Below are 16,462 nucleotides of genomic sequence, written 5' to 3'. Positions count from 1 at the left end.
GTGCCTGGTGTACATACCATTTAAGTGACCTTTTACATACAAGTAAGATGACCTCATGTAAGTCAATACCATTGCAAGATTAACCTTTTCAATATATTTTTTAGAGATGGAAAAATCAAATCCCCCTGGATTTTGAATCAAACTATGCACAAAAATGCCAGAGGATGATTTTCTACAGTAATAATTCTTTCAGATTAGCAACTATTTTCATGCTAACTACCTGAAAGAAAATAGATACCATTTATATTCAAACTGATAAACTTCTGGGTGGCATCTTTGTAGTAACCACAAACAGATTCAGCATGACAACGATTAAGTCTAAAACTAAGTGTGGAAAGAAAAAAAAGCATTTCAACCTCTTCTGTTAAGCAGAATTGCCTATAGAATTAAATGGCTTCTTAATTATAGAATCATTGAATGTACAAACTCAAACATGATTGTTTTGATAAGTAGACACCTTTTGGAAGAAATATTCTTATTTGGAAAGAGACATGCACAAGGAATAAACCACCTTTATATGAAATGGGTGTTGTACTTCAAACATCACAATTGATTGTGCAAATTCTGTGATATCCTGACAGTAGGATAGCAACTTAAGTGTACTGTAAAACCTTCGTTTCTTTGTCACTATTATTTCAAACTTCTAATGCACTTGCTCTGTCCTGTGTAAAAGTCAATGCAATGAAAGGTTGGTTCTTCAGATTCTGTACAGTGGACACTCGCCAAAAGGCTCATGCACAGTGCAGCCCCTACCCCCCAAAAAACCTTGTACGTGATGCATTTCCACTCACACACTATGCTCCATGCATTAGTTTTTTTTAAACAGTCTTAAGTTTTTAAAGGACAAGTCCACCCCAACAAAAACTTAATTTGAATTAAAAGAGAAAAATTCAACAAGCATAACACTGAAAATTTCATCAAAATCGGATGTTAAATAAGAAATTTGTCATTTCAAAATTTCGCTTCATTTCACAAAAACAGTCATATGAAAGAGCCAGCTACATCCAAATGAGAGAGTCGATGATGTCATTCACTCACTATTTCTTTTGTTTTTTATTGTTTGAAATATGAAATATTTTTATTTTCTCGTCATTGTCATGTGAAATGAAGTTTCATTCCTCCCTGAACACGTGGAATTCCATTATTTTAACAGTTTGTGCTTCAGGCAAGGAGGTCCTAATCGTCAAATTCGTAAAAATTGAAATATTGTATAATTCAAACAATAAAAAACAAAAGAAATAGTGACATCAACTCTCCCATTTGGATGTAACTGGCTCGTTCATATAACTATTTTGTTAAAAATAAGCGAAACTTTGAAATGTCATAACTTTCTTATTTTACATCCGATTTTGATGAAATCTTCAGCAGTTGTGCTTGGCTGATTTTTCTCTTTTGATTAAAATCAACATTTTTCTGAGGTGGACTTGACCTTTAAACAGAATAGGAGGCATATCCTGTATCAGTCATTTCTATTCTGTTACAACCATAAGTATTACATGTACATTATTTTTTAAATGTGATGTGAATACATAATTAAGATCCTATTTACAGTTCATGTAGTGTCTTCTGTGTTTTTGTATGCATCTCTGTTTTACAGAGAAATAACTACACTTCAAATCATGAAATACAGTCAGCGGTGTAACTACGGGGGGGGGGGTGCCTTCCCAATCGGCTAGCCCCTCAAAAAAAAAAAAAAGTGGGGATTAGAAAAAGAGCAAGGAAGGAAGAAAAACGTAGTGGGAAAGAAAAAATCATCGTTCATTATAATATACAATTAATGCACATTTATGAGTGTGTTATGACGATGCAATACACTCGAGGGTATTTACAATTATGCGAAAGCAAGAGGCGCTTGCGCCGAGTGCTTTTGCATAATATTGTGAATGCCCGAGAGTTGCTCGCATCGTCACTAACATCACAAATCTTAAAATGTGCATTAATTGTTTTATATAACGGGTCGGCAAAATGAATTTTTCACGGAAATCTTGTCAAATCCCTCCAACTTGTGTACGATCGCACAGACGAAGACATCACAAGACTGTCAATTATGACATCACAGGCGTATCTACTATGCGCGCCTAAGTAAGCGCATCAAAATCCAAGCCAGACTCTTACTGAACGCGTATCAGTTTATGCTGCACAAAAATTACACAGTGCTGCACAAAAAATGCACAGTGCTGCACGAAAAATGCACGACTGGAAGGTTGCGCATAATTAAAGCATGAACACGTGACTTGAATATGCACCCACCATTGGCTACATCCTTGAACCTGTTTTATAATACGTTATATTACATGAGAAATATCTTTTTCATAACTATGAAACATAATTTCTCAGGGCCTATGTGTTCCTGGTGCTCGCATTGTATGCGATATACAGTATAATCTTGTACAAAAACATCCTGTTTTCAAGTCAATTACACCAAATATGATTCCTCGCACTTGTTGTTATTGTTATTATGTGACATATGCTTCTTATGCATGATCACTTTAAGTGATTGTCCTCTTTTAAGGTCTGAATATAAAACATTTCCAGTCTGTGCTTACGTTCGCATTAGTGGATTGGTGAGATATGTCTGCTCTTCATGAATTGCTAAAATTGGTCCTTAAAATGTCCTTTTTATTGATCTGAATATCAACAATTTTTGGTTTGTGAAATATGTATGGTCTCAGTGAATTCCAACGAAAAAGCCTAAGAATGCCCCTCTTAAGGTCTGAATTTCCAAAATTTTCTCGCAATATTCGATTAGTGAGATGCATATGATTACATGATTAAAATGACTAAAAAATAGTGCTTCATGTGTTTAGATGTAATTCTAACAAAATCAGCAAGCACTTGGCATTCGCATTATATGACTATGGTGAGATATGTATACTCAAAAATGGCCTTAAAATGTCCGTTTGGGGTCAATAAATCTGTAACTTTTACAATGTTTGGCAAAAAATTTGTACAAAAATTTGCTTGTAATGTCCCTTTTTAGGTCTGAATATAAAATGTTTCAGCTCACGCTTCGTGGTTGCATTTTTTGATCAGTGAGCTATACATACAATGTATCTGTTTTAATGGCAGTCCTTAAAATGTCTCTTTTAAGTCAGTATACCTGGCGATTTAGTGCGCTTTGTTTGCCCACTAAGGGACTCAACATTTTTGCTGGTGCCCCCCCCCCATGCCGTGACTCATGGTACACCACTGAATACAGTCTACTTGAACAAACTTGCAGAATTTACTTAGAAATTTGTGTGATCCACCTTCAATTTGATTGTTTTTTGCCCCAATTTTCCCAAATAACCAATCAACTTACCACAATTTCACCAGTAGTCCATTCTATTTAATACAACTTCTGTACAACACACCAAGAACTTTGCAACACAAGCAGATTTATTCAAGTGGACAATGGATTTACATCAAAGCTGTTTTACAGCCAGAGTCGTTATTTTTTTTAATGAAATATATTCAGGTGAACAGTGGAAACTGGACCAGTTGATGGCGCTCAACTGCTCACAGGATTAAGTATCCCTTGTAATACAATTTATGGAGTACGCAGGGATGCATCAATGTTTTTTATGGGTAATCTTTAGTAAACATATCTGATGATACATTTTGGATGGATGAAACTGGCAGCTGAACTGGGATACATTAGGGCTAGAGTTCTTATCAGGGGCCGCGGAACTGGCTGGGGGGGGCTTCAGCCCCCCACTTTTTTTCCAAAACCATGATTTTTTGCATTGTCAGCCCCCCCCCCACTTTGAAAACTGCTCCGCACTCCTGCTTATCTCCTAATCAGGAGGTGATGCCACTCCAGAGTCTGTTCTTGATGCACTGGTGTAGAAAGATGTACATGTATAAAAGGCAATTCAGCATATACCTCCAACATGCCTGGCCAAAGTTTGTTGACCCTAAATGACCTTTGACCTTGGTCATGTGACCTGAAACTTGCACAGGATGTTTGCTGATACCTGATTGCTCTTATATCCAAGTTTCATTAACTAGATCTATAAACTTTCAAAGTTATGGCAATTCAACAAATACCGCCAACATAATCTAAGTTCATTGACCCTAAATGCCCTTTGACCTTGGTCATGTGATCTGAAACTCACAAAGGATGTTCAGTGATACTTAATTACTCTTATGTCCTAGTTTCATGAACCAGATACATAAACTTTCAAAGCTATAATGTAATCAACAAATACCCCAACATGGTCAATGTTTGTTGACCATAAATGACCTTTGGCCTTGGTCATGTGACTTAAAACTCAGGCAGGGTGTTCAGTAATACTTGATAACCATTAAGTCCAAGTTTCATGAACTAGGCCCATACACTTTCTAAGCTATGATGACATTTCAAAATCTTTACCTTTGGTCAAGATCTGGTGTTGACGATACCGCCACCGCAGTCGGAAAAGTGGCGCGTATAGTCTCCTTTTTAGATTACACATTTCATTTTCTTCACTTATATCACATAGAGATATCATACATTCGTAACCATATTTTCCTGCAAGCTTGAACTGATGAAATCTACTGCTTTGGACTAGTTTTTGCCATATTTTATTTCCTGTTTATGAGGCGCAGCTTTCCAATTCTAACTCCATTCAGATTATGTGTAACAACATTTCCTGACATAACAATTTAGACCAAAAAGTGAAGAGCTGTTGGTTTCCATCTATTTGAGATATGAATAATTATCAATGCCATATTCCTCTGCAAATTTTAAAAATAATATTGAATTCAGAATCTGGATATAAAAAAAATTAAAATTTATCTTTCTATGTAAAAACCTATGGAATCACAACCCTCCTGACATAGGGTGACATCACTTACTTCAGACAGTGATAAAGCTCAATAAAAACCTCTTGTCAGAACCCATTAATTTGAATTTATCTTAACCACAATAATCAGCTTTCAAGTGCTGAAGATGCATAAAACTGATAATGTTGTACAAAGTAGCTTCTTTCCCCATTTGTTAATTTCACTTTTGGCTCAGGTCTGGGTCGTTGATGAAAATGGGGGACATCTTTGTCACCCAACTCAAACTGGACAGTTCAAATGAGACAAGTATTTGATGTCACTTTTTTATGATCCAGTTTGTACAGTTCAAGGGGTTCAGTGATAGAGGTCATCTTTCATCATCCAGTTCAACGAGTTCAGTCCAGTGATAAAGGTCACCTTTCATCATCCAGTTTAATGAGTTCAATGACAGAGGTCACCTTTTATCATCCAGTTCAATGAGTTCAATGATAGAGGTCACCTTTTATCATCCAGTTCATAAAGTTCAATGAGTTCAGTGATGATCCTTTGGATATTTTCCTCATTAATGTCATCAGAGAAGGCCTACATAAAAGGTTGAAATAGAAATTTGAATAGCACAGTATGTACAAATTTATTTTAGGACACTGCCATACCAAGATTTTTAATTTAATGTATCTATAAAATCATAAACATTTCCGAATCAATTATATTTTCCCTCCACCAATTGAAGAAGGCCAATAGTAAATAATAAAAACTTTCGTCGCATATTCTAAATCAAGGGTCCTAATGTACAGGACAAAATGAAATGGACAATATTTGTAAAAGTATAAGGCCCTAAAACTGTAATTGATGTGCATCTAGCTATAGTCCATATCTGTAATATTACAAATAACTTAAACCTATCTTTAATTTTGGTAAATCTCTCAAAAGTGCAGTCCAATATTCCATTTCATTTCTAGACATTAAATGCATGATGTACCCTAAGACTGTCGTGGTGAAAAAGATATCAACTAAAAATGTGTTTTGCTGGATAAATTTACTGACTTTATGTATGCATTAAATTTCTAATTTCCAATTAATAAATGTTTAACGCAAGTACTTGAACAGCTATTTTTAACAACAAGTGGAATGCCTCTGGCCGTCTCACCTGCACCACGCGGTTCAATATAGCAGCAGTGCTGACTTTGAATACTACTCTAACTCGCACAAGATGTTCAGTGATACATGGTTACTCTTATGTCCACTTTTTATGAACTAGACCAATAAACTTACAGAGATATGATGGTTATTCAACAAAAAACCCCAACATGGCCAAAGTTCATTGACCTTACATGACCTGTGACCTTGATCATGTGACCTGAAACTCGCACAGGATGTTCAGTGATACTTGATTACTCTTATGTACAAGTTTCATGAATCAGATCCATAAACTTTCAAAGTTATGATGGTAATTCAACAGATACACCCAGTTCGGCCAAAGTTCATTGACCTTTGACCTTGGTCATGTGACCTGAAATGCGCACAGGATGTTCAGAGATACTTGATTACTATAATATCCAAGTTTAATGAACTAGACCAATAAACTTTCAAAGTTATGATGGTAATTCAACAGATACCCCCAATTCGGCCAAAGTTCATTGACCCTAAATGACCTTTGACCTTAATCATGAGACCTGAAACTTGCACAAAATGTTCAGTGATGCTTGATTACTATTATGTCCAAGTTTCATGAATCAGATCCATAAACTTTTAAAGTTATGATGGGAATTCAACAGATATCCGCAATTCGGCCAAAGTTCATTGACCCTAAATGACCTTTGACCTTGGACATGTGACGTGAAACTCATGCAGGATGTTCAGTGATACTTGATTAACCTTATGTCCAAGTTTCATGAACTAGGTCCATATATTTTCTAAGTTATGATGACATTTCAAAAACTTAACCTCAGGTTAATATTTCGATGTTGATCCCTCCAACATGGTCTAAGTTCATTGACCCTAAATGACCTTTGACCTTGGTCATGTGACATGAAACTCTAATAGGATGTTCAGTAATACTTGATTAACCTTATGGCCAAGTTTTATTAACTAGGTCCATATACTTTCTAAGTTATGACGTCATTTCAAAAACTTAACCTCAGGTTAAGATTTGATGTTGACGCCGCCGCCGCCGTCGGAAAAGCGGCGCCTATAGTCTCACTCTGCTTCGCAGGTGAGACAAAAATGAAAACATTACCAAGAAAGGGCACTAGAAATGAATTTAATTCCTAACACCCAGGAAATGCCATATGTATATTCTAATGGGTAAAAATGCATTCAATGACTAATACTGTTCATAAATATTGTAATGTTTGATGATATTGTAGTAAAGTTCCCATTACTGACCAATGCACTGCAGGCTTTGAGCAAGGTGATGACTTTTATAGAATTCAGCAAGAGAATAGTATTTACCTTCCACCATGGATTGACTGCCTCATCATTGAGTGGCACCTCCAGACCATAACATTGTAAAGAAAAGTAGATTACAGCTACAGCCATGTGTTGAGGTTTGGTTTGAAGGCAGATGTCACTGTGATAGCTATCCCTCAGCATGGCCCAGGCTGTCCGACAGACTGGTGTATGATCCCAAACACTTCTGTCCATCCAATTTGAAAGGGACTTCAGGTAATGTACAAGGTACTTGTGGGGTAGGTCACCGATCTAGAGAAAGATAGTTTGGTATTTTTCAATTTTTGTATCAAACTGTCACACAGATGGTATATTATCAAATACACCTCTCTCCATTCACTGAGATAGAAACTTGTGGTATTATTGGTAGTAAATAAGTAGATAAACAATGTCAAATGAGGGCTGTTATCCCCTGAGATAGTGTTCCTGCTTATTCTGTACACAGAACAGAAATACAATGTCCTCATATCCAAGAACTCCAGTGAAAGAACTACATTTTTAATCCAGAATTCCAGTGCTTATTCAATTTATTATTTTTTATTTACATTCTTAGATGGGGGATCAGGCTTGGTCAAACATTGTATAAGCCCTTCAATTACAAAAATGTCTGAAGTCTACATATGAGTACATATTTACAACAAAAATCACTGGGAGTGATTGATACCAAAGATACATGTATATAAGATATACTTTTTTGACATATCAATAGAGGTTGTCACTATGGCAACACATTTTCATTTCAATGCTAAATACCTTTGGGTTATACTTGAGCATACGGATTAAGAGTAGTTCACAGTTGACTACACTGTCTCTAAGTTCCCAGTATTGTTTGCCTACTTCCAAGGGTGTTTCTTCCTTATGTAGAATCCTGAAAGTATGTAGCAAAAAGATACAAAGAGATTCACCAATGAATGACCATTTTACATTATCAAATAAAACATCCAAAGTACAATCAATATCACATTAACATCTTTCATGGAATTATGAGTACAGGGCCCTGTTGCATAAAAATTTATGTCATAATGACATAAATTTCGATCGTGACATAAAGTCATGCATAGCTTGTCGTTGACATAAATTTCGTTGCATAAAAATATTTACGTATTGTTTTAGCTTATGACGCGATTTAATCATCATTACATAAACTGAATAGTCATGAACGAGCCTGTTGACATACACTTGGCATAAGTTGTCATTTTTCAGCCGCAGGAAGCTCTTGCGAAAAAGGGTCTTCGGCTTTCTATTTGGAAGGGATAGAGGCCTATTTTGGTATGTATCAATTTTTCATTGTTGTATATCGTAGATAATAGATATATCTCACGTTCTGACCAAAATTAAAAGTTTCTAAGTATGAGGAGATGTTTAAATAAATCATTATCGACGTCAATTTTATGTAATGATTGCTCGAATACTCTCCGGCTGCTCTTAGCCGTACAACGCCGGCAGTGCTAGCCGGAGGTTCCAGCATCTGACAAAGATAAATAATGCTTGGAATCAACAACAACAGAACAGTGTCATATAATCTTCACGACATTGAACATTGATTTTAAGGTTCGGCGTCGGATAAACACAAATAATTCATGGGATGAACACTGACAGAAAACAGTTTTAATTAATCTTCACGACATTTTATTGGACATTTTCATTCATTGATTTGAAATTAAAGGTTTTTTAAGAGCATCACTGTTCTTCCTGGAAAGATCTAGGCCTATGTTAACATTACTCGTTAGGCCTAGTCTAACGTTAGACTTAGAGCCGAACTGTCTAAGATTAGACTAGAAGTCTAGACTAGACACTCTAGAGTCTATACAAAACAGCTCTGTCACTCACCGTGAGGGCCTAGGCCTAGCCCAGGCCTAAATAATTAGTTGTGCTGAGCCTATGTTCGGAGATTAAAAAAAAACCCTTAAATTTAGGCATGTCACATTGTCACTGTCAGTGTCAATGCAGGGCCAGGCCCTAGCAAGTAAAAGCTTGGCCCCTTTATTAAGTGCTAGTCTAGATCTATTGTTATCTAGTTTTCTTTCTAGGACTAGATCAAGTCTAGGGTCTAATTTAGACTTAGTCTAGCTCTAAAAAAATCTAAGTTAAACTTGTCTTAGTTACTTAGGTGAGCTGAGCTGGCCCTACAATTTAGTCTAGACTCTAGTCTAGGCCTACCCTGGTTTGGGCCTTGGTCCTGGCCAGTGAATGAGGTAGTGCAGCCCTGCCCCTGGACTGAGTCTGGCTGGGGCTCCTTCCATTCATGTTTTTATTAATAGATAGTTTAGCAATACAAGAGATCTAGAATAGATCTAGCTCAGGGCCCAAAAATTGTGTTTACATCATTAGTAAACTAATCATTTGTGGGGCCTATATATCATTTATATGAAACAAGTAACATTATAGATCTACTAGAACTACAAAAGTTACTTTAGATCTATTCTATGTCTAATCTTTAGCCTGACTTTTTAACTCTGACATCAAAATTCAAATACAATCTAGTATATGTGTAGGTTATAACTTAGACCTTTGGGAGACGAGTCCTCCGCTGCCGACGCTACGGTGATGGAGCCCCCTGGGTTTATGATAGAGCTATGGAATAGGGTGTCTAGCTCTAATATGATATTAGTTTCTAGTGCCAGGAGTAGAGGCCTAGATGATTTATTAGTTGGTAGATGTGCACTTCAATAACATGTGTAGAGTATAAGACCCTAGCAGCGAGGGGGGGGGGGTTCCCTCTTCGTTCAGAAAAAACAACAAAGTGATTGGTGTGTAATAAAGGTGATAAAATAATTTAGAAAATCCTGGGTCACCCTCTGTGTTAATGAAGAATGGAGACTACTGAACAGGAAGGTAAAGAAGGGGGGGAGAATTACACACTGAATTAATTAAGTTAAACACTGAACTGAAAAGACATGTAACTTCACGAAAAACTGATGACTATGTTGTATGTTAATTTATAATAAAGATATTAATGTACATCTATGATGGATTAATTTCTATTAATTTTCAAATCAGTGCACAAATAATGTGCTTGGAGAAAAGGCATTTCAATTACTGGTAACTACAGGATTTGGTTTCTGATCTGTGAATAAAAATAACCGTGACAAATGAAATTCTCTTGATGACTGTTATTAAGAACTCCTCATAGTATATTCTATTCCTTTTACCTATTTACTGTAAAGAGGATATCTTTTAGATCAGTTACTAGAGGGGTGCTTTTTTTAGAAAAAAAAAACTGGCAATTTGAAGTAAAGAAAATCCCTAATTGTATGAATAATAGAATTATAGGGCCTACAATTACTTATCAAAATCTTCACTAGAAGTATTCATACATTGAGTGTGTAAATCATTTTTCTAACATAAAAAAATGAAGCCTAAATAAATCACTTGTACTTTCCTTAGTAAGTGATAAAAGGTGCAAAAAAGTGGCCTTGTTATTGTTTGCACCCATAAAGTTCGTTTGCCCAATAAAAGGGGCAACATTCAACCTTTTAAGGTGCATAATACTTAAAGATTAAAGATGTTCAAATTTTTAACCTCAATTATATGGTTCAAATCTGCGCCCTATATGATGATTAATATAACTTATGCTACACCCATAAAGGTGCACAAATGGGTATAATTGCTCTCATTAGCACCCCTTATTGTACCAACCCCTAAGGTTCAAATTTGAATCCCGATTCTTAGTATGTTCATCAAACCATTTCAAGGTTGAAAGACTAGACCTCATTTGCCTTAAAATAAAATATTCTGTATAACTGTACCAACACCCCTGTCAAATATATTTGACAAAATCTGTAATGATAAAAATATTTTTTTTTAAAGAAGGGACTTCAGTTGTTGTTGTTTATACAAAATGTAAATATGAATTCATTCTCATCTGTTACTATATGAAAAATTTGGTATTCACTTTTTAACAGGTGACCCACACAAACGGTGAGAAGAGGTAAAGAGAGAAAGGGGCACAGCAACTGGAAGGAGAGGGAAGTCCAGACACTCTACCACTGTCTGCGATTGAATAAGAAATTTCTCTTTGGATCAGGGGGTCAAGCTTCTAGTATGAAGGTGAGTCTTTATATAAAGTTGTGTTTATTGAATATTCTACTTGTAAATACAAGTATACTACTCTACGGTAATATTTATTCTTGTCTAATTTATTATTCTTAAGAGCAGTTGCAAATGTGATGTCCTGTTCTAGTAATTTTCAAATATGAATCTCTTAAAATTCATCCACATCTTGTAATAAATACATCTTAATTTTACTCACAAAAATGGATAATATGAATCTCGTGAATTTTTATAGAAATTCAAGTTTCAATTGGCAACTGAGCCCTCTTAATATTTCAATGAATGATATTATGGAATGCATTCACAAAAATATGTAAGAGCAACAACAATGCAACTCGTCAAAGTGAAAACAAAATCTAGGAAGGCTATTGGATCCATACTATTGTAACAATTATTTTTCACTTAACTTTTGCAAGAGATTCAGATTCAGTTGATTTATATTTTTTATTAGAATCTCAACAAAGAGGCTAACAATGAGAGCTTACAAGCATAAACGCAATTTAAGTGCATTTAAGAATAAATAGTAGTAGTAGAAGGGTATATTTTCATTTTCAAGTAACACCACATATGAAAATTTTCACAAATGACTTGATTGAAATTAAATATATTCTGACTTTAATTATAAGTATATAAAAAATGATATTCGAAAGCTATTTACCCAAGTTTTATTTAACATTCTATATTTATTTTAATTATGTCTGTGATTGCAATCTCAAAAGGCTCTTTCATAATCTTTTAGAGATACATCATACATGTAAATGTATGTGAACACTTTACTGTTATCAAGTTGAGTTGCTAAAGTTGTTTTCACTGATTCTTCTTATTTCAGATTGTTCAAGAGTCAAGACTGTTGAAGAGGTGACGTCATGGACCTGGTAGCACCTGGCAAGGGAACTAAATTATATTACTGTTCACCCTCAAGTATCCTAAAAACGGTTTAAAATTTTGAACATTAACAAAAGTACTAATTTTCATTTTTTCAAAGATAATAATCATTATATTGACATTGTGGATATATTTTATGATTATCATAAAATTATTATGTTAATGATGATAGGTCATAATAATACAAATGAACAATAGGTAGAAAAGAAGACAACCAAGAAGGAGGAAGAGAAGAAGAAAAAGAAGAGGGGAGGAAGAGAAGAAAAAGAAGAGGGGTGGGAGAGGAAAAGGAGAAGAATAAATTACAACACTGTGAGTTCCTCTTCATGATATTACAGAAATCTTCATCTCTTTTAAGTGGAAATATCTATGAATAATATAATATATAATGATATGAAAAATACATTTTATTTAAATCCATGTTCCACTTTTAATCATGTTTATAAAGTCATAGGACAGGTGACAAGATAAAATTGTTTCACAAATTTCTAGTGTGTATTTATTTTTAAAGTAATAAATTTACATAAAATGTCATTCTTTTTGCTTCATCTCTTTGTTGCTTTATTGAATCGGGGGGGGGGGGGGGGGGGGGGGGGGGGGGGTGGGTGTGGTCAAAATATGATTTGCCCCTCAGAACACACTTGTTTCCCTACTAAAAATAGTAATTAATATTTGTAGAAAATTGTAGGATTATTTTTATAAACTCTAAATATTGTCCCATGAATTGTCAAATTTGGAAAGTAATTGATTGAGGGCGAGAAATGAAAATGAGATAGATCTATGTAGAGATGCAAAGATTACACTGTATAAGTAAAAGTGAGAAAGCGGGGGCGAGGTGAATTAGAATGGGAGAAGGGAAATGAAAAAGTTTAAATGTGAAGGAGTCATTGATAGAGAGATGTATAGAGAATTTGTTAGATAAATTTCGTGAATGATAGTGGCCTAATCTCGGAGGGAGATAATGAAAGCGATAAAAGGATAAAGCATTTTTTTTTTTGGGGGGGGGTTACATTTCATGAGAGAGAGATAGAAAGAAAATGGCCAGGTGCTCAAAGATGAATAAATATAAATGATTGGTGACTGAGGTATGGATTAAGGGATACAGGTGGTATGAACGTGTCCCAATTAAGGCACAAAGCCGTGATGAGTAGTGGCCCCTCATGTGCACTCCTCTTGGAATTTGGGCAATAAGTGAGCATATTCTAAAGTGGACCCCCCCCCCCATCTCTAATGGCCAGTTTTTGGCACGGATTAAACCCCGTCTCTTCTTTTTTATTTAGGCTTGTTTATTTTTTTTTTTCATGTCAAATATTTTCTTGAAGAAATTCCCCCATTGTGCTTCCACGTTTGTAACCCTCGCCGCAACTGCACTGGCAAGGTGGTTCCATGACATGCTTATATAATACAAAATTGAAATTATAAAGAAAAAATAATAATCATTGATTACAGGGATATATGCATGGTTGTCAATCGGTGTTCATGGTTTGGGGATGACTGACACAAATATTGTTCTCTGTGAAGGAGTTTTCTTTCAATTAGGGGCTTTGGAAATCTAAATTGTTATGGGGCAGACATGGCATAAAGGACGAAATTTATAAAAACTGCGAGCGAGCAAACATTTTAACTTTGTAATACAAAATCTAACTTTGTGATAGATGTTGATATGATATGAAATAGCATATATCATATTTCACTTTTTTTTCTTTTCCTTTCTTTTGTCAGACCGAATTTTTCATGATAATGCTACCTTTCTTTCTCCAACGAGACTATTACTAGTAACTAAGAACTAGATGAATAATGCAAGCGGGAAGCTGCATCTGAGATTTTCGAAAAGAATTGGATGACCTATAAATTATCAATTTTGATGACCTTTTCATATTTCCTTTTTCTTTCCTCTTTTAAATTACAATTCGTATTTCCTCTAGGCCTACCATTTTAGACTATGAACCTGAATAAAGAAAATTAACAAAGAAAAGGCGATATTAAAAAGGATGATGAAATGAACGAGGCACGTCCTATATGCACTTTGTTGCGGGGAAGGAACATTAAACTAGAACTATCAATGAAGGTGATAAATACCCTTGCCCTTAGCCGTTACAAACTTACAATGGCAACAGTTTCAAACTATGAAAAAAATATGTCTTGCCCATCTTTACCCAAGACCTCCACGAGCAAGTCATGAGCATAACTGATGAAGTAGTTTGAACCGCAAGATTTTGCCTAATTTTTGACACATATATTGTTACCATGGCAACACGATTCCGACACATTAAAAAATATGTCCTGCACATTTTTACCTCGAGACCAATGTGTGAGCCAAATTTCATGAGAATTGGTTTAAACTAACCAAGAAGCAGGAACCAATATATTTTTACCTAATTTAGGGCAAATAGTATGTGGTAACCATGGCAACATGATTTCCGACACACACAAAATATGTGTCTCTCACATCTTCACCTCAAACTCAATATGTAAACCAAATTTCATGAGAATTGGTTGAAAATTGATCTAGTAATTAAATCTGAAAGTTTTTTTTACCAATTTTATGTCATATAATATGCCGTTACCATGGCAACATGATTTCTGACACACAAAATAGATTTTAAACCTACGGGAAGCAATTCAAATTCCAATACCAACGCCAACACTGGACTTGAAATCACCCAATGTATGTACCAAATTTCTTTTTTAATCACATTTGAATTAAGCACAAAAGGGGCGATTCTAGACTGAAAGTCAGAGTTATTATCATCATTTTGGGAGGTAGGGTGGTGCTTGAAAAATATGTGGCGTTGATATAAATTATGTCATCATTCTAAGGAAAATGTCCTATCCTCAACGAAGTAAACACATTAACTATTATGCTTAGGCCTAGTTTTGCTTATAAAAATAAGGGAAAGATTTATGATTGTTCGTTTTTCAAATATTGAAAGAATACATCATATGCTATCCAATGACACAAAAATTATTTCGAAAGTCCAAGTAAAACTCAAAATATCATCAAATTACAGAGGGCAAATTATAGAAAATGATCGTAAAATTACCCTTAAGTCACTTATTGCAGAAAGCCGCCGTTTATGTCTTGATTTTAATCAAGACATAAATTTATGTCATTCAAAAGGATATATGTCATGATTTTATGTCGCGATTTCAGACATAAAGCTTTATGCAACGGATTTATGTCATTATTTGTGTTTATGTCATGATTTATGCTATATGACGTAAATCGTGACATAAATCATGACATAAATCAATACATAAACTTTTATGCAACAGGGCCCAGAGTTTATATTTTTTGACATTACGTGCAAGCTGCCCCTGGGTTGTATAGGGTAAAATATAGTCTTCCTGAGAATTGAAAATGCTTCCATAAGGATGCATTCAATAATCAGTAACACTCATTTTTCTATAATCATTTTGAACCATTAAAAATGGCCAATTATGGTGTTCATAACTCTGATGATGACAGACTTTGATGAATGTCATCAGTATGTTTTTCTCATTTTTCTTGACATCGAGGTGAAATTTATCCTAAGGTCCTGTCTTTCTGCTACTTTTTGTATTTCAATACGGTAATACTAATCAATAATTTAACCCTATCCAGGCAGGGTATTTTGGGAGTTCATATGGCCGGCTGTCGAATGCGCTGAAAATTGGCATGCGGGTAGTCTGGGTCATCATCCACAAAATTGTGTAGTAATTTATTTCATGCGAATTGCTATTAAGTGATTATGCTAATTCATGCGCAATTAGTATGCGAAATCATACTTCTTCCTCTATCTCCCTAATAAACTCCACATGTTCTAATTTTGGTACAGAAACTCTTTGTGTGGTTCTTAGCATGTGTACATGAACAAAATTGTGATATCAAATCATTTTCTTATGTATTATATTGTTTTTTGCAATTTCTTATGTATTTCTTTGTATTTTTACCTTTTGTTTTTCATTGTTTTTTCAATGAAATTTGTTGGCGACTCTTCTGCTATCATAAAAAGCATAAAATAAATACATTTAGACCAGCAAAACTGAAAATAATCATACATCTATGATTTTAGTTTGAAAACACAATTTGCATTGATTTTGTACAAAAAATCATGGTTTTGAGTAATTTTTGGTCTGCATTTGCACTTACATAATGTTGCGTAATTTCGGAACCATGTACCCGGGGGGTCTCAAAAGTTGCGTAAGACTTGAAAGTAAAAAGTCAGCGAGCAGCACAGTTAAAAAAATTTGCACGGCAAAAATATTGCGCAATTCGGCTAGATAGGGTTAAATCAAAGGACAACCTCAAAGGAGCTTTACCAAAATACCGGTGTGACATATTCATTGC

At 34.9% G+C, this 16,462-nt stretch overlaps 1 protein-coding gene and 1 long non-coding RNA gene across 2 annotated transcripts in view; one reads left to right on the top strand and one right to left on the bottom strand.

The window, feature by feature from the left end:
- Window positions 1–4,956: 4,956 nt before the first annotated feature.
- The window catches only part of LOC121410950 (cyclin-Q-like), a 28,165-nt gene continuing 16,659 nt past the window's right edge, over window positions 4,957–16,462 (bottom strand). The window contains exons 4-6 of the mRNA XM_041603360.1: window positions 7,948–8,062; window positions 7,198–7,446; window positions 4,957–5,328 (exon numbers count right to left, since the gene is read on the bottom strand). Coding sequence (XP_041459294.1) covers window positions 5,242–5,328; window positions 7,198–7,446; window positions 7,948–8,062 — 451 coding nt within the window. The 3' untranslated portion in view covers window positions 4,957–5,241. The remainder of the gene's footprint in view (window positions 5,329–7,197; window positions 7,447–7,947; window positions 8,063–16,462) is intronic.
- On the top strand, window positions 8,380–12,252 carry LOC121410951. The gene is made up of 3 exons (XR_005969404.1): window positions 8,380–8,463; window positions 11,100–11,244; window positions 12,077–12,252. It is a non-coding gene; the product is annotated as an uncharacterized LOC121410951 (long non-coding RNA).

This window comes from Lytechinus variegatus, chromosome 3, assembly GCF_018143015.1.
Source record: "Lytechinus variegatus isolate NC3 chromosome 3, Lvar_3.0, whole genome shotgun sequence".
Classification (NCBI taxonomy): Eukaryota; Metazoa; Echinodermata; class Echinoidea; order Temnopleuroida; family Toxopneustidae; genus Lytechinus; species Lytechinus variegatus.
Note: the sequence above shows the minus strand (reverse complement) of the source record. Positions and strands in the feature narration are given on the sequence as shown.